This window comes from Schistocerca serialis, chromosome 8 (assembly GCF_023864345.2).
Source record: "Schistocerca serialis cubense isolate TAMUIC-IGC-003099 chromosome 8, iqSchSeri2.2, whole genome shotgun sequence".
NCBI classification, from domain to species: Eukaryota; Metazoa; Arthropoda; class Insecta; order Orthoptera; family Acrididae; genus Schistocerca; species Schistocerca serialis.
Genome location: NC_064645.1, coordinates 421,936,709 through 421,956,655, shown reverse-complemented (window position 1 = coordinate 421,956,655; position 19,947 = coordinate 421,936,709). Strand labels below are relative to the sequence as shown.

Here is a 19,947-nt window from a genome sequence, read left to right as displayed (position 1 = left end):
ACGCTGTCAATATATATACAAAAATCCTGTCTCATAAGGTGAACCCCACTCACTTACCATAGTACAGGCTTTAATGAGTATCATGTGCCCCACGCGCACGTTACAGTTTGACTATTCATGTGCGCTTGGCTTTAACTGTTTTCTTTTAAAAAGCGAGAAATGTTTATTAAGACTTTTGTGTATTGGCTTCCGGCACTTGTTAAGAGCGCCCCAGGTAACGGCACCATGGTTATCATGTGCTGTCGGGATGTTAAATTATTATTTGATTTTTGAATTTTATGTTGTGTTGATATTATGTATCGTGTGTTATAGAACATAACCAACGTGAGTAAGTGATGGGCACTTGTGGGAGGCATGGCCGGGAGCTCTCAGGGGTTTATTTCGGGGACCGTTTCTAGTGGGAAGTCTCCGAAGTGTTGAGAGCTCGCTCGTTTGTGATTGCGTTGGGAGTTGCACTTGCCTTAGGGTTGTATCAAATTATTATTTTGTTATTATATTTACTGGTTGTGTGTTGCGCTTCTTTGATTTTATGGTGCCAAGTGGCATTATCTTTCTCAACGCTTTTATATAAATGATTTTAAATTGCAATGCCAAGTTAACTTATTATTGGACCTTGGTCTGTGGAGTAAAATCATTTAATGCAACATTGTTATTTTTTTCTTGCACAAGAAATTTCTCTTATTTTATGGTGCCAAGTTGCCACTATTATTGTTATTTTTTAGTTAATTACTGCTCTTAATGTTTTCCGATTTTATGGTGCCTAGTGTCATTACCATTCTCAAGGTTTTTGTAAATGAACTTAAGTTGTATTGCCAAGTTAACTTATTATTGGATTTTGTCTATTGGATAAACTCTAAAAGCTCTATGGTAAAAGGTTCTTTGATTTTATGGTGGTAAGCCGCCGTTATTGTTTTTAAAGCTCATTCTCTTAACCATTTGTTAAGTTCTGTAAGTTATATGAATTTGTTGTTATTTAAAAGAGTTTAGTATTGGCAATTTAATAAATTGTGTACAGAGTCTGCTGTTTGGATATTATTGGGTGGAAATCCTTGGATAATTATCCTATAAGAACACACATTCCAACCCTGAGTAACAATTGAAGCTGTTAAGTAGAAGAAACAGTGCATAGCAGTGGAGCAGTGGTTCAGTCGGCCGGTTTAATTACAACTCGTGCTGGAGGTTTTGGGCGCGCCGCGCGCCTACCTGCTGTGGCGGCGGCAGCCTGCTGCTGCTGCTGTTGCTGGGCGACCACCGCCGCCGCCGCCGCCGCCGCGGCTGACGCGGCCGCCTGCGCGCCGCCGGCCACCGCGACGACGCCCGCCGCCCCCGTCGCGACGCCCGCGGCTGCGGGCTCGAGGCCGCGCAGCGCGGGGTGCAGCAGCGGCGCCTGCGCAGACACCTGGGGCGGCGGCGGCTGCTGCTGCGGGGGCGGCGGCTGCTGCTGCGGCGCCGGCTGCTGCTGCGGGGGCGGCGGGGAGGCGACGTGGCGGCCCCCGGGCTGCGCCGCCGCCGCGGGGGGCGGGCTACCGGGCGACAGGCTGCCGGGGGGCGACTCGGAAGACGCCGGGCTCGCCGCCGCCAGCAGCGGCCGCCGCTGCATCGCCGTGTTCAGGATCTGCATCTCCCACATCTGCTCCTGCCTGATCTCGTCGTTGTAGTCCTGCAACACGGCACCGACATTCCGACATGCATTTCGCTTTATGACAGTGCTACAGACAAGGCGACCGCACACGGCGACGACTATAATTTTATATATACGCTACTGGCCATTAAAATTGCTACACCACGAAGATAACGTGCTACAGACGTGAAATTTAAACGACAGGAAGAAGAAGCTTTTCAGAGCATTCTCACAAGGTTCGCACCGGTGGCGACAGCTACAACGTGCTCACATCAGAAAAGTTACCAGCCGATTTCTCATACACAAACAGACCGGCGTTGCCTGGTGAAACGTTGTTGTGATGCCTCGTGTAAGGAGGAGAAATGCGTACCGTCACGTTTCCGAGTTTGATAAAGGTCAGATTTTAGCCTATCGTGATTGCGGTTTATCGTATCGCAACAATGCTGCTCGCGTTGGTTTAGATCCAATGACTGTTAGCAGAATATGGAATCGGTGGGTTCAGGAGGGTAATACGGAACGCCTTGCCGGATCCCAACGGCGTCGTATCACTAGCAGTCGAGATGACAGGCATCTTATCCACATGGCTGTAACGGACCGTGCAGCCACGTCTCGGTCCCTGAGTCAACAGATGGGGACGTTTGCAAGACAACAACCATCTGCATGAACAGTTCGACGTCGTTTGCAGAAGCAGGGACTAACAGCTCGGAGCCCCTGGCTGCGGTTACCCTTCACGCTGCATCAGAGACAGGAGCGCCTACGATGGTGTACTCAACGACGAACCTGGTTGCACGAATGGCAAAACGTCATTTTTTCGGATGAATCCAGGTTCTGTTTACAGCATCATGATGGTCGCATCCGTGTTTGGCGACATCGCGGTGAGCGCACATTGGAAGCGTGTATTCGTCATCGCCATACTGGCGTACCACTCGGCGTGATGGTATGGGGTGCCATTGGTTACATGTCTTGGTCACCTCTTGTTCGCAATGACGGCACTTTGAACTGTGGACGTTACTTTTCAGATGTGTGACGACCCGTGGCTCTACGCTTCATTCGATCCCTACGAAACCCTACATTTCTAATGCACGACCGCATGTTGCAGGTCCTGTAAGAGCCTTTCTGGATACAGAAAATCTTCGACTTCTGCCCTTGCCAGCACATTCTCCGGATCTCTCACCAATTGAAAACGTCTGGTTAATGGTGGCAGAGCAACTGGCTCGTCACAATACGCCACTCACTACTCTTGATGAACTGTGATATCGTGTTGAAGCTCCATAGCCAGCTGTACCTGTACACGCCATCCAAGCTCTGTTTGACTCAATGCCCAGGTGTATCAAGGTCGTTATTGCGGCCAGAGGTGGTTGTTCTGGGTACTGATTTCTCTGGATCTATGCACCCAAATTGCATGAAAGTGTAGTCACGTGCCAGTTCTAGTATAATATATTTGTCGAATAAATACCCATTTATCATCTGCATTTCTTCTTGGTGTAGCAATTTTAATGGCCAGTAGTGTATCATCGTCACTAGCAAAAGATGAAGAAACAGATTCAGTATGTGAGAGCATTGAAAGGTTAAATCGATGTAGGTGAAAGGAAACTGTAATAATTGAGGAGACTGACGAAGGGAAAATACTCCTTTTCTTCTGCAATATATTACTCTTTGAACATGTTCACAGCTACAGACGAACTCGTTGGATTTCGTGCTGAAGTTGCTTTTGTTATGGCTATACTGCTCGCCATATGCTGGTGCCTGTGCTGACACTGAGAGACAACATTTCGGCCGATACGAAATACTTGTCATCCGATTTTTCTAAAACTATGAACTGAAAAAGTTTTATTTACTGTACATCTTACAGTCTGATATCTCCACTTGATGAAGAACTGAATTGTTTTTCGTTAATCATCATACTTACTGCGTTGCATCAATTAAGTAAAACGTCATCTGTGCTGAAAGACAGCGTTCTGGTCGATACGAAATACTTGATATCCGATTTTTCAGAAAGTATAAGATGAGAGTTTTTTTGTACATGTTACAATCTGATATCTTCTCTAAATAACTTAATGAATTTCATTTCGTTATAAGCTACAATTACTGTGCTGCATCAAATTAAGTAGAACAGTTCGAGAAATTTTAAAGATTTTCCAGAGGTAAAAGCGAATTGCCTAAACTCTACATATTGTTGATTTTAGCTCATATACTAAAGTGAATCAACTGTAGATAAGATATGAACTTTTATTTAAAATATATTTATTTTTAAAAAATATAGAGCAGGAGTGTATCTCGTTTCATTCTAGATCTATTCGGTTTTATATCCGAAAGACGGTCGTGCGGACGCGCCCATTCACTTCCTTGCCCATAGACAATCATGTGGTCATAAGAACTCTCATATCTCATGAACAATTCAGGATATCTAAACGAGATTTTCTGCAAATGATATCCCTAAAAGACATGTTGAAAAGGAAACCATAATATGAGTTAGCGCAACAGTCTTACTCAGAGTTTCTGCAGCACTAGCTGGGGAGCATCAGCGGAAACATTACTAACCTCTGTAATCGTCTCTTAAAGTGAGTACTGTGCACTAGTGTGGTTTACCAGCGAGCTTGTCAAGTACTTGGGCATCCACTTCAACCCTGCTGTGAGAATTACAGCTGTGTATATAAAGATTATCCCACTATATTGGCTAACAAAGTTCAGCCATGTAGCCCCACCTTCTCTGCCGAGACAAGAGGCTTTGCTGAAGGAATACGCGAAAGTAATGAACAATCCTCTGCTTCCCATCCACGAAAGTACTACAGTTTTAGAAACAATTTGACTTTGCTCTACGAAATCTATTCTGAGAGTGGTCCAATAACTTGTAGCTGCTGACTTTAGCAGGAATGCTAAATGGGGCGAGAGCTGAAGTGATAGTGCCTCGCACGTGAACTGTGGCCATATCAGTGCTGTAGAAAAGCCTACGAGATTTGAACTTCCATGTCAGATAGACTCCGAATGGGAAATGAAATATGCAAACAGAATATCCACAAGTGGGGCAGCCACCCAGCTATGGTTGCGACTGTCGGGCGACAAATGCAACTTTCCAAAAAACATCCCTGAACTGAGGACTAAGTGCCCATCAGGGGAGTGTGGCTAACTTCTTCAACGCCACACCGCTCTGGCTTGAATGGGTCGCCAATCTAAACCTCTGAATACGAAGGTACAAATTGAGCAATGTATGTGTTGCGATGTGATGTTATCTTTTGTTTTATTATCTTATTGTAATCAACACTTAATCCTATTTTATTTGATTTTATTCTGCATTCTTTATTCATGTATTCCATTGTTTATTTTATCTTTCATAATAACCAGTGTATATCAGGTGTGTAGCGTCGTGGACTAAAATCCACAAAAGTGCTAAAAACGTATGTCTGTATGCATGTTTTAAGTCTCCTTCTAAACCACAGGACTGATCTCAACCAAACTTGGTACACATATCATTTACTATCTGGAAAGAATCGTTGTGCGGTAAGAACCACTCACCTATCAAAGGGGTGGGGGTGGAGTTGAAAAAACAATGTAGCCCACGAATGAGTGCATTTAGATACTTCCAGCGAATTTTACACATAACTTCAAACCTTTACGAAACTTTTTCTCGCTGACGATTCCCACAAAATGATGAAAGGAAAAACACTGGCCGGATACTACATTTATGCTGTTCATGCAGTAAAACTGCATGATGTTATAACTTATCACTTCTTGACTACCAGTTCTATTCTCAACACATTTCGCAAATAGTACGCAGCTATATCACTGGATGAATATCCAAAAGTACGTCATTGTACATTACATAGTTCAGTAGATACGAGCACCGCAAATATTAGGTTGCGTGAAAATGAAACCAAAGAGCGGAATTCGCTAGACGTACAGGTGAAATATGTGTACAAATACGGGTGAACTATGTTACATACGAAACTTTCCTGGCAGATTAAAACTGTGTGCCAAGCCGAGACTCGAACTCGGGACTTTTGCCTTTTGCGGGCAAGTGCTCTACTATCTGAGCTACCCAAGCACGACTCACACCCCGTCCTCACAGCTTTACTTCTGCCAGTACCTCGTCTCCTACCTTCCAAACTTTACAGAAGCTCTCCTGCAAACCTTGCAGAACTAGCACTCCTGAAAGAAAGGATATTGCGGAGAGTTTGGAAGGTAGGAGACGAGTTACTGGCAGAAGTAAAGCCGTGAGGACGGGGCGTGAGTCGTGCATGAGTAGCTCAGTTGGTAGAGCACTAGGCCACGAAAGGCAACGGTCCCGAGTTCGAGTCTTGGCCTGGCACACAGTTTTAATCTGCCAGGAAAGTTTCATATCAGCGCATACTCCGCTGCAGAGTGAAAATCTCAATCTATGTTACATACGTTTGAAATATGATTGACATGTGCCTATGTGAGCAAAGCAATGGGTAAAATGATCATCCTAAACCCCCTGGAATAATTTCAGTCAAATTTGGTACATATATTCGTTAGAATCCGACCACTACACCACTAGCCTCCTACTTTGGTTGAGTGTGATAACGTGGTGAGAGAAGGGAGGATGAGGAAATGGACAGAAGGCGAAAGGGGAAAGAAGAGATAGGTATGAATGGGAGGAGAAGGAAGTTCAAAGAGAAAGGAAAGCGTTGGTGATGGACTAAGGCAGTGGGAGGAAGAGATAGGCAGAGAGATGAACAAACAGAGAGGGAGGAAAAAATGAACAGAGAAAGTGAAGATCGGGAGGTGGAGTTGGACGTAAAAAGTGGAGGGAAAGAGATGAACATGGAAAGGGGGAGGGGAAGATAGACACAGAGTGGAGGAGGAGGAGATTTCCAAAGAGAGGGAGAAGGAGATGGAATAGAGAGGAAGAGAGGATGGATAGAGGGGAAGGAGCAGTTTGACAGAGAGGAGAGGAGCAGATTGAAAGAGGGAGGTGGGAGGAAATGATGGAAAGTGACTGAGGTAGAAGGAGATGGTCAGTGACTGGAGTTGGAGGAGGTGGAAAAGGGAAGGCGTGGTGGAAATGAACAGTGGGAGGGTGGGATCGAGGTGATGGACAGGACAAGGGAGATTGGGGGGGGGGGGGGTGAATAGATAGAGAGAGTAAGGAGGGAAGGTGATAGAGAGAGAGAGCATGGGTGCAGAGAGGACGGAGAATGAGGCACTTAGAGAGAGGGAGAAGCAAGAGATTGAGAGAGAGAGGAGGGAAGAGAAGATGAAGAGAGGGATAGGGTAGATGGAGATGGGTCAGAGGCAGAGGAGGTGGACAGATAGAAAACTGGAATAAATAAATAAGTGGGCAACGCCTCGTTCCTCGGTTAGTAAATAAATAAATAAAAGAAGGCGGAAGGAGCTGCAGAAATGAGAACAGCAAAAATAAAATTGGGGATCTTGTAACACACAAAGTGAAGCAATTCTGTTACCTTGCAGGCAAAATAATGAGTTGAGGTTGTTATAAGATGCATATTAGTGCATCCAAAGAGAGTATTCCTCGCCACGAGAATTCTAGTACTATCAAACATGACTATTAGCCTGATAAAAGAAATATATGAGGAACTACGTCGTAGAAGTGATTAAAGGGCATTGGGAAAACGTAAGAGAGGAAATCAATGCGTTTAAGATACTGAATTGAATAAAAATTAGGACTGAGTGGACTGATAAGATAAATAATTTGTTAATTCTGTGTAGAGTAGGCATCATTAAACAGACGAATGGATATGTTTATATGATGTACAGGGTGACAGTTACCGAACTATACAAAATAAAATCGTTATAACTTTTGAACTGTTTGCGTCAGGACATTCAAACCGCATGGTTGGCCGCGAGGCATGATGGTAATTAGTATGGTTTGGTTTAGTCCACTTTCAGTTGGATGAGTTCGTCAGTAAGCAAAACTGGCGCATTTGAGGGACTAAGAATTCGCATTTCGCGATCGAGAACTCTCTTGACTGTCTGGTGTGCAATGAGCAGTCACAGAATAATCGATGCGATAATCCTTGACGACACGTGACTACCGAAAGGTATGTGAATGTTTTGCAATATGCTTTCATCCCCACTATCCAGACTGACCCTAATTTCCATACGATGTGGTTCATGCAAGACGAAGCTCAACCCTATCGAAGCAGAAGAGTGTCTGATGTCCTGGAGGAGCACTTTACAAACGGCATTCTCACCCTGGGGTACCCAGAGGTCACTGGCATAAGCTTCGATTGGCCGCCATATTCTCCGCATCTGAACACATGCGACTACTTTTTGTGAGGCTATATTGAAGACAAGATGTACAGCAATAACCTCAAAAACGCTGCTGAGCTGAAAACAGCCATTCGCAAGGACATCGACAGCATCGATATTCCGACACTTCAGCGTGTCATGCAGAATTTCGCTGCTCGTCTGAGCTACATCATCGCAAACGGTGGCAAAGATATCGAACATGTCATAACCTAAATCTGAGTATCTAGTGACGTTTCGTGTTTATAATAATTCACGTTTTTTCATATAGTTCAATAAGTGTCACTCTGTAAGTTAAGAAATTAAGAAAAAAATTCGTGTTAATAAAGGAAGGAAAAAATTCCAAAGAGACAGAGAGAGATTGGAAGTTGAGTGTACGTACTACTTTGGGGAGAAGACACTGGCAGTCCGAGTTAAATCAGTCAGAATTACGACGAACAAAAGAAGAAAAGAAAATTAAAATAAAATAAATAAAAAAATTAGAATACTCAAATTTTGAGAAATCATGTGGATTATATTTCTGTCATTACCTTTAAACATATATTTACGAGAAAGCAACGCAGTAATTCGGTGGTAAGTCATGTTCCGTTGAGGGGCCGTAAAATAATTTTGCGATGATATCCTACATCCACTCATTAACGCAACAGATACTTTTGGCCCGCCCTGTGGCTTGCGGACAGCACGGTGCGTAATGGTGGCTATCCACCCTTCTCGCCATTAACGCCGCCATCTCACGGGCGTGGTGAGAGCGCTCCTACATCATTTTCAGCACCTGTAAGGTTCCACTTGGTGCGTACTGCTCGTTATATGTGCTCGCATTCTGCGCCGTGTTATTAGCCGTTGCGTTAGTCGTCCTTTTTTCCCCCCTCTCATGTTACTGCTGCTGCTATTGTTCTGTTTACGCTTCGCCCAGCCGTGAAAAATTTACGCCCGCGGTCGGCGCGGCAGGCAGAACTGGCCAGTGCAAAACGTGGTGTCACGCCGAATTAACCGTTGGACACTTTCTGCGCCGCTGCTGCAATAAACTAACGCCGGTTTAGAGTTGCTATGACAACAGACCGTACAGTGCCAACTTTCATATTTACGTAGCGGCGCTTCGTGTCGCGCCTATTACATTGTAGTTGCGCTCACCTGTCAGCTCGTTAACTGTCCCAGGTAACTTACTGCCGCTAGACTGCAGGTCGCGCTTTTGACCTTCGCGCTAAAAACGAAACCTTTTCAATAACAGGAGCTGGAATTCAATGCCTACGTTACAAATTGCTTCAGCTCATTCTTTACCGGTATTTGCAGCGGATAATACTCTTAGTTCAAATGGGTGCTATTGGTGCAACTTAGGGACAGTTTGTCAGCAGAATTTCCTGACTATTCGTAACATTTAATGAGCTACTATGTAACAAATTCACATAGCAAATACTAGGGGCGGCCTGTAGCCGGCCGGATTGGCCGAGCGGTTCTAGGCACTATAGCCTGGAACCGCGCGACCGCGACGGTCGCAGGTTCGAATCCTACCTCGGGCATGGATGTGTGTGATATCCTTAGGTTAGTTAGGTTTAAGTAGTTCTAAGTGTAAGTAGGCTGTTTAGGTTTCTTATTCGTAACGCCACGTAGCGCTCTGTGTGAGAATCACTGGCTGTGTTGTGTGCAGTCTGTGTCTAGTTTGCATTGTTGTCTGCCATTGTAGTGTTGGACAGCGACAGCTGGATGTGAACAGCGCATAGCGTTGCGCAGTTGGAGGTGAGCCGCCAGCAGTGGTGGATGTGGGGAGACAGATGGCGGAGTTTTGTAATTTGTCATGAACTGCTATATATATTATGACTATTAAGGTAAAAGGCAAGAAACTGTTTCATCTCTGCTATATCTTTGTCATCTATCAGCGAGATCGATAGCCTGCAGTGTCCACTATCAACGACTCCTCCAACGGTCGATAAGAGGCGACAGCTGACTGTCACATGGGCACAGCCAGTTACAAGCCACAGATAGAACTCGACCAGCGAGTGCCTGCAACACAGTTCGAAAAGTGCTGTGCAAAAGTCCCTGCCCCACTTACATCTTGCTTTCGTGTCATACCTGCTTACTGAATTTCGTAGGGACTACATTTGGATTGCTGTTTCACGCATTATAGATGGATTTGCAGGATTCTGGAATATGTAGATGATTCTCTTGATGCGTTATAGAATTATTGACGACCTGGCACAGATTGGAGTACTGAACTATTACCTGATACGAATGTGTTCATATTTTCTGTGTAATAAAGAGTGTGTTGCACCAAAGTGGGTGTAATAATCACTAAATTAGAAGAAGGTCAATTGACGCAGAAGTCGAGATAAGAGATACTGGAAAATATAAACAGCGACAAACAATAATACAGGCAAAGAACATTCATGGATTATAAACTGAAATAGTGTATTCATTCACCACGAATAATTTCTTATATTGCCGATAGACTACACAGTTGGATAAAATTAACTATAAGGAATACATAAAAAGTGCCATGTGTAGTTCATGACGATACAAACAGTTACCAGGCGCCATTGTGTGATCAGCGATTTCAAGTTGCTGGTCCTACTACTGCTTCATACAATGGAGCCATTATAATTCTACTCTAACCGTTCTTGTGCAATGAATCAAAACAAAATAAAACACTGACTCTCTGGCCAGTTGAAGTTCAACAAGCACCTGAAAGAAAAAGAAAGTCCAGTGCCGTGCTACGTATTTAAAAATGGGACGTCATAGAGGTAGCGCTGTGAAATTCTTGGTACACGTTAGTAGAGTTTTAAATACCAACTCCAAGAAACGGCAATCGCACTGCAACGGCATTTGATCCTGTTTCAGCAGATTATGCAATTCTTTAACACGCCATGCTTCACATTTCAGATACAGGGTGAAAAGCGGCCTTGGGGAAGACTTTTCTTCTGAGATGCCAAACTGCTCATAAATTTTTATATTATGCTTGCTTAAATTTTATTTTCCTAATGACGTAAATGTCAGTAAGTTATAACTTTTCTTTTACAATATAAGTATCTGATTAATTACTAATGTTTCATTTTCATTCCAGTTGAGAATTATATACTCAGTATGTGACAAATGTCTGAAATGGTAGTTACTAAACTTTGGACTCTTCTGAAGCAAACAGTGAAGTTTCACTTAGTACCATCTTCCGCAAGGGAGCAAATTTCTGCAAGTAGAAGTATTTTCAGCGTTTCGTTTTCAAGTTAATGATACAGAGACACCTACTGTCAGACACTGTTCATTATACTGCACTAGAAGAATTGTGCATTGATTATTCTGCCTTAAACTCTCAAGCACATATAATACCGAAGAAATTAGATTCTTCTAGAATTTGCAGGGCCATAGTATCACCTTCACTCACCACGGGAGGCTCAAGGCTGGGATTGAGAGAATACAAGAACAAAACGTAATTATACCAATTACAACCGGCCAGTGTGCTACACTGCTAATACGAATGCCAAAGCCTGCCGGAAACCTTCCTCTACGTAGCGACTGTAAAAGTAGGTCAGGGAGCCGACATCTGACGATACTGGATTACAGGTAGCACTCTTAAAGCGTCTGTTAGGTATAAACTGAAACGTTTGTGCAAATCTATACGCCCTCCAAGTTTAGCAACGTAATAGCCTTTCTCTGGGAGTTGACAATGCCTCAGTTACGTTTCTGAATTGTGTGGAACAGTAGACTAGCTGTATCTCCAGTAGGTTAACTGCATTGACGACGCTATCGTCACAGAGACGTCAAGAGAACGACGTGCATAGGACCTATAAAAAAATTTCCCGTATGTTGCAAAGTAACTGAAAACTCAAACAAACTTTCTAAATGTCGTGTAACATATTGATGACATGTGTTACGCAGCGAAGGGTTAAAGCGCACAAAGAAACGCGAGTTCTGGAAAATTACCTGCTGCGAGAAAACTTCGGAAAGTACAATATTTTTTACTTAAAGCCAACTACTGTAGGAAATTTTTCTCATCTTTGAACTAACACAGCAAAACTTTCCTACCAGTTAACCGCCTATGGAAGAAAGAAGTAGCAGTCACATAAATGCGACACATCTCTCCAGTCCATATATGTTGATTTAAGATACGCAGCATTCACGAAAATATAGCAGTGTCCAAAATTTCCGAGATTCATTTCATTCCCGGCGCAGAAGCGTCGTCAGCGCAGTAACTATGGTAACGTTAACTAACAACTGTAAACAACTGATGTGCGTTAGACTAGTGAGCAGGCGGTTGGTAAATAATGGACATGCGGCCGTACTGTGTCAACGTTATTGAGTCCCAGATCACAAAGCAGCGACATCTCTAAATCAAGTGTTTAAGACTTTCTCCTGAACGCTTTAAAGCAGAGAAAAGTGTGAACAAAATTTGTTCCGCACACCATGAATCCCGAACAAAAACAAAGACTCATGGACACGAGCAGCATCTTGTCTGAAATGCGCCCGCATCTCGTGGTCGTGCGGTAGCGTTCTCGCTTGCCACGCCCGGGTTCCCGGGTTCGATTCCCGGCGGGGTCAGGGATTTTCTCTGCCTCGTGATGGCTGGGTGTTGTGTGATGTCCTTAGGTTTGTTAGGTTTAAGTAGTTCTAAGTTCTAGGGGACTGATGATCATAGATGTTAAGTCCCATAGTGCTCAGAGCCATTTTTTTGTCTGAAATGCAATCCAAGGACAATTCTTTACCGGGAAACTTGGTTTTATCAGGACGAACCTAGTACAGGACGACAAAGTGCAGAAATTCACATGAAGGGTCAGCCATTTGATGACGTAAGCTAAAGTGAGGTGTAAGTTAAACGCCGGCCGGTGTGGCCGTGCGGTCTAGGCGCTTCAGTCTGGAACCGCGTGACCGCTCCGTTCGCAGGTTCGAATCCTGCCTCGGGCATGGATGTGTGTGATGTCCTTAGGTTAGTTAGGTTTAAGTAGTTCTAAGTTCTAGGGGACTGATGACCTTAGATGTTAAGTCCCATAGTGCTCCGAGCCATTTGTAAGTTAAACAACATCCAAAACAAGGATTTTTGAGTGTATATTGAATATACTAATGTTCTTTGCTTCTTACTCAAGAGGAGGGAGATTATGTACAACACCTGAAGCATTCAGACTACAATATTTAATCTTTTTTTAAATTAATTCAGTCACGAAACTTTTTGGACTGACGGGCTATATACACCAGAGAATTATCTGATCTACACAGACTTTTCGAAACAGCTTTAGCACAGATGTACCTCGGAAAAACTGCGATGTGACTGAGCCATATCCTGAACCCCCAAAATATTAAAGGTGGTCAAAACGAATTATTCGTCAATTGACACTGAGGCGTTAGCAATGACTTTGGAGCTAAGAAAATCTGTTTGTTTAAGTATGGTGCTAAATTCCATCCACTCACTAACCATAAGCTGAATACTGATTTATGTCTCCCGAGTCAAATGCGTTCCGAGGAAATTCTGCGGTGACAGACACTGTTTCTATTTAATTTTGGTTATAAAATACAATATACAAAGGCTGACATATCAGTTTGGTTGGTTCTCCGGATCTCATAAACGGAAAATAATGCTTTTGTTCTACGCACGTAATTAAATATAACAGCGACTCCCATTTACGCTCGGAAAGTTGAGAGTGCTAAGGCACTGTTGCCTGGGAGATCCCGAAATGTAGGTTGAGCGCTTTAACGGAACGGGTTTGCCTAACAGCCCTTTCCATGAGCTGTGTGTGGGGTGTGTCTTACGTCCAGTTGTTGATTGTAGGTAGATGTAGCGGCAGTGTATATTTTAGGGTCTTACTCTTGTGCTCAATGATACCGATAGAATGAGGAACCCGGGAGCTCCGGGAAATTAATGCTAAGTCTGGTGAACATAAATTTTACGTCCGAACCTATTTTCTCAATGCTGGTAAACGCTGATACTGGAAGTTTCTCCCACCAACTGGAATCGAACCGGCTACCACCTACTCAATCGCCACTGCCCAGGCGTACGATAGTGACCTCGGGTACGGGGTTACGGAGGCTCTCACTGCACCCTGTAATATGATACAGCTGCAGCTGATGGCCAGAGCATCTTCTGGTTGCCAGTCAGCGAGTGTTTATCGACATGTCGTATATTAAATATAGAACGAGGATGGGGAAAAAATGCCACCCCGTGTCCAGACAGGCACATCATGGATTCTGCAAAAGTTTACACTAGGTTGTGGTCCGTAATACAGGTCGTTTAAGGAGACTTACGCATTTACCAGGAACACAGTTTTTATCTGCCAAAGCTCTTCTGAAAGTCAGGCCGTAACCCGTCCGAGGCTCTTCTCATTGTAGTAGATACCGGTATACTCCCTAGCAGCAGGTGGCCAGAGGATATACACTGATAAGCCAAAGCATTATGACCACTGCCCACCGAGACGTTGAATACCACCTGGTAGAGTTGCCGGCACGTGACATGGTAACAAAAGTATATAGGAGGAGCAGACACGGACGGGGGATCATCTTAGCGAACATATGTGCTCCAAATGAGGAAATCCATTGAAATAAACAACTCTGAGAAGGGGCAGATAATTATTACGCCAGCGAGTATCTCGAAAACGGCGACGCTGGCCGAATATTTACGAGCTACATTCGTGACATCGACGGGAGGAGGTAGAACGACAGTTAAACTAGCACTACGAACTACATGATTCAACGCCCACAACTCTTCACTATTTTAACATCCAACACTATGCCAAAACGAACGATTATCCAACGTCTGGGAACTTACGGAGCCAGTGACAATGTTTCCAGTCCCAGATGATTCTTACACCACTAAGTCATCTCAGCACAACCAGCCTAGCCTGCAGAAGAGAACACTCGCTATTGTTGATTACTTGACGTGTATCCCAGCGGTGGGTTTCGAAGGCTTTTCTGCTCTGTAAAGTAGGACAGATGGTGATCTGTGTCATCTCTGCCGAGAGAACACAATGTTGGAGCACTCACAATTGTTTCGAAGCACACCATTTATAGTACACTATTGAACATGGAGCTGCGCAGCAGACCACCCCTAGGTGTTCACACGTTGACCCAACGACATCGTTAATTACGATTGCAGTGGACACGTGACCATCGGGATTCGACCGTAGTTCAGTGGAATCGTCTCGGCTCTTCGAGCAGTTCGCGTGATTGCTACACTATTTCAATCGTCGTATAGACAAAAGTCGTCATCGAAGTGAACGGTGGCTCGAAACGTGCAGCGCGCCACGGACGCAGGCAGGTGGGACCAGTATTATGCTATGGGAAACAGTCTCCTGCGCTTGGATGGCCCTGTGTTAGTGATCGAAGACACGCTGACAGCTGCGAAAACCCTTCGTCCCTTCAGGCTTGTGCCTTTCCCAATGGTGATATCATCTTTCAGCAGAGTATCTGTCAGTGTCTCGGAGCCAGAATCGCGCCACAGTGGTTTGATTAGTATTACAGTGAACTCGGGTCGATAGCTTCGCCAGATATAACGCCCACTTAACCCATCTGGGTCGCTGTCGGGTGCCATCAACACGTACGCAGATCAGCAGCCCGTTATTTTCGCAAATTACGTGATCTGTGCGTAAGCATCTAATGACACATACCTCCACAAACCTACCAACAAACTGTCGGATTTCTGATATGCAGAATCGGTGATGTATTCCGTTCCAAAGACAGACACACATGCTATTAAGCAGGTGGTCAGTGTTGTGGCTCCTTAGTGTATGTACAGAGCTCGACACATTTCTGGAGCCACGTGGGTTATAACGGAGGTCGCAATACCAAACTTTCGTTAACTCACACGAACGATGGCACAACGTTATTACTGATGGCCAAAGCACTGATACAAAAATTATAGATATAGCAGTCACCTGCAATGGTTTCAATCAAAATCTGCAAAATTCGATTTTTTTCTTTTTTGTGTAAAAGAGACACAATGTTGTATTTCATCGACAAATGGTTCTCAGAAGCTGTTGTTTGTCTGATCATAGTGTTAGAGAGAAAATACAACTGTGGAAAACCTTAAATAGCTTTCACAGCAAAGCACTCAGAGCGTTTATACAGGGTGGTTCATTGATCGTGACCGGGCCAAATATCTCACGAAATAAGCGTCAAACGAAAAAACTACAAAGAACGAAACTTGTCTAGCTTGAAGGGGGAAACGAGATGGCGCAATGGTTGGCCCGCTAGATGGCGCTGCCATACGTCAAACGGATATCAACTCCATTTTTTTAAATAGGAACCCCCATTTCTTATTACATATTCCTGTAGTACGTAAAGAAATATCAATGTTTTAGTTGGACCAGTTTTTTCGCTTTGTGATACATGACGCTGTAATAGTCACAAACATATGGCTCACAATTATAGACGAACAATTGGCAACAGGTAGGTTTTTTAAATTAAAATACAGAGCGTAGGTACGTTTGAACATTTTATTTTGGTTGTTCCAATGTGATACATGTACCTTTGTGAACTTATCATCTCTGAGAACGCATGCTGTTACAGCGTGATTACCTGTAAATACCATGTTAATGCAATAAATGGTCAAAATGATGTCTGTCAACCTCAATGCATTCGGCAATACGTGTAACGACATTCCTTTCAACAGCGAGTAGTTCGCCTTCCGTAATGTTCGCACATGCATTGACAATGCGCTGACGCATGTTGTCAGGCGCTGTCGGTGGATCACGATAGCAAATATCCTTCAACTTTCCCCACAGAAAGAAATCCAGGGACGTCAGATGCAGTGAAAGTGCAGGCCATGGTATCGTTCTTCGACGACCAATCGACCTGTCTTGAAATGTGCTATTCAATACCGGTTCAACCGCACGCGAGCTATGTGCCGGACATCCATCAAGTACATCGTCATTCTGTCATGCAGTGGAACATATTGTAGTAACATTGGTAGAACATTACGTGGGAAATCAGCATACATTGCACCATTTAGATTGACATCGATAAAATGGGGGCCAATTATCCTTCCTCCCATAATGCCGCACCATAAATTAACCCGCCAAGGTCGTTGATGTTCCACTTGTCGCAGCCATCGTGGATTTTCCGTTGCCCAATAGTGCATATTATGCCGGTTTACGTTGCCGCTGTTGGTGAATGACGCTTCGTCGCTAAATAGAACGCGTGCAAAAAATCTGTCATCGTCCCGTAACATCTCTTGTGCCCAGTGGCAGAACTATACACGACGTTCAAAGTCGTCGCCATGCAATTCCTAGTACATAGAAAAATGGTACGGGTGCAGTCGATGTAGATGTAGCATTCTCATTACCCACGTATTTTAGATTCCCGATTCTCACGCAATTTGTCTGCTACTGATGTGCGGATTAGCTGCGACAACAGCTAAAACACCTACTTGGGCATCATCATTTGTTGGAGGTCGTGGTTGACGTTTCACATGTGGCTGAACACTTCCTTTTTCGTTAAATAACGTAACTATCCGGCGAACGGTCTGGACACTTGGATGATGTCGTCCAGGATACCGAGCAGCATACATAGCACACGCCTGTTGGGCATTTTGATCACAATAGCCACACATCAACACGACATCAACCTTTTCCGCAGTTGGTAAACGGTCCATTTTAACACGGGTAATGTATCACGAAGCAAAAACCGTCCGCACTGGCGGAATGTTACGTGATACCACGTACTTACACGTTTGTGACTATTACAGCGCAATCTATCACAAAGTGCAAAACGTGGTCCAACTAAAACATTCATATTTCTTTACGTACTACACGAATATGTAATAAATATGGCGGTTCCTATTTTAAAAAACGCAGTTTATATCCGTTTGACCTATGGCAGCGCCATCTAGCGAGCCAACCATAGCGCCATCTGGTTTCCCCCTTCAAGCTAGAGTAGTTTCGTTCTTTGTAGTTTTTTCGTTTCATGCTTATTTCGTGAGATATTTGAACCGGTCACTATCAATGGACCACCCTGTGGACGCATGTAGGTAATCATTATCACTGATAGCGTCCCAAGCGAAATACGGCATTGATGGGGGCAGCAGCGACCAACTTACTTAGAATCCACTTCAATGCGAGCCGGAGAACCCGGGCCTGCACCTTTGGCCGCTAACTTGGTGCTGATACCAAGGACTTCATGAGGCTTCGACGCCAGAACCTGCTCATCTCTCAGGTCGCTGGTGATACTCAGTACCACAACTAAACGTGAAGTCAACGGCACAAAACCCCCATCACTCCTGAATGCTCTGTGCTTTCGAGAGTCGTTCCGACCTACTAGGCCGCCCACGTGGAGACGAGCTGGAGCAACAGCCAACACTATGCCAAAACGAAACGATTATCCAACGTCTGGCAATTTACGGAGCCAGTGACAATGTTTCCAGTCCCAGATGATTCTTACACCACTAAGTCATCTCAGCACAGCCAGCCTAGCCTGCAGTGCAGAACACCCGCCATTGTTGATCACTAGACGTATATCCCAGCGGTAACCTCCACCCTATCTCTGTGTTGTAGTTGTGGACCACTCTGACTTTGTTTGTGAATGTTAAAGAAAAATCGTTGTTTCGGCGTCTAGTGAGTAAAATCTTACGCTGTGGATTGAAAGTGCTATTGACAATGGATTTCAGATCGATTCCGTATTCCTGGATTTCCAGAAGGCTTTTGACACTGTACAACACAAGCGGCCCGTAGTAAAATTGCGTGCTTATGGAATATCGTCTCAGTTATGTGACTGGATTTGCGATTTCCTGTCAAAGAGGTCACAGTTTGTAGTAATTGACGGAAAGTCATCGAGTAAAACAGAAGTGATTTCAGGCATTTCCCAAGGTAGTGTTATAGGCCCTATGCTGTTCCTTATCTATATAAACGATCTGGGAGACAATCTGAACAGCCGTCATCTGTTGTTTGCAGACGACACTGTCGTTTATCGACTAATAAAGTCATCAGAAGACCAAAACAATCTGCAAAACGATTTAGAAAAGATATCTGAATGGTGCGAAAAGTGGCACTTGACCCTAAATAAGGAAAAGTGTAGGTCATCCATATGAGTACTAAAAGGAACTCGTTAAACTTCGGTTACACGATAAAAGAGTCTAATCTGAAAGCCGTAAATTCAACTAAATACCTACGTATTACAATTACGAACAATTTAAATTGGTAAGAACACACAGAAAATGTTCTGGGGAAGGCTCACCAAAGCTGCGTTTTATTGGCAGGACACTTAGAAAATGTAACAGACCTACTAAGAAGACTGCCTACACTACCCTTGTCCGTCCTATTTTAGAATACTGCTGCGCGGTGTGGGATCCTTACCAGGTAGGACTGACGGAGTACATCCAAAAAGTTCAAAGAAAGGCAGCACGTTTTATATTTTCGCGAAATATGGGAGAGAGTGTCACAGAAATGATACGGGATTTAGAAAAAAGGCGGTTTTCGTTGCGACGGAATCTTATCACGAAATTCCAATCACCAACTTTCTCCTCCAAATGCGAAAATATTTTATTGACACCGACCTACATAGGGCGGAACGATCACCACGATAAAATAAGGGAAATCAGAGCTCGTAATGTAAGATATGTGTGTTCATTCTTTCCGCGCGCTATACGAGTTTGGAATAATAGAGAATTGTGAAGGTGGTTCGATGAACCCTCTGCGAGGCACTTAAATGTGATTTGCAGAGTATCCATGCAGATGTAGATGTAGATGAAAGCTTAAGGTATAATCCAAACCGCAATTTTGTAATGAATGGGTGACAGTCAACTTGTGGCAGTGTACGCTTTGACGGTCCATGTGGAATACATATGCTAGATAGTTTTTTTTTCTTTTTAATTCGGAGTGGAACGTAATGTAAGGGGACACAGTTGCCTCCTTTGGCAGTGGCGACTAAAATCGTACATTTAGCTACCCTTTACTGCAGCAGGTGTCCAACTGCATAGGAGTTAAAATAAGTGGAGTGATATCTACAGGTGAGGCATGTAAATCACTGTCAACCATCCAACTAGGGTCCAAATGCACTTACTTGTAGGTTTTTGCTTCACATCACAAACATAGCTCTTCGTCGTTGGTTATGAATTGGTAGAGGAGGGGACGCTCTCAAAAATAAAAACAACTGGTATTCAAAATCATTTTTATATTTGTTATCATTATAACTGA

The 19,947-nt window shown here is 44.0% G+C and overlaps 1 protein-coding gene across 1 annotated transcript in view; it reads right to left on the bottom strand.

Annotated features, from left to right (window-relative positions):
• Positions 1 to 1,144: 1,144 nt before the first annotated feature.
• Positions 1,145 to 19,947, bottom strand: part of LOC126417044 (KH domain-containing, RNA-binding, signal transduction-associated protein 2-like) — a 552,290-nt gene continuing 533,487 nt past the window's right edge. Inside the window, exon 4 of the mRNA XM_050084935.1 lies at positions 1,145 to 1,660. Coding sequence (XP_049940892.1) covers positions 1,145 to 1,660 — 516 coding nt within the window. The remainder of the gene's footprint in view (positions 1,661 to 19,947) is intronic.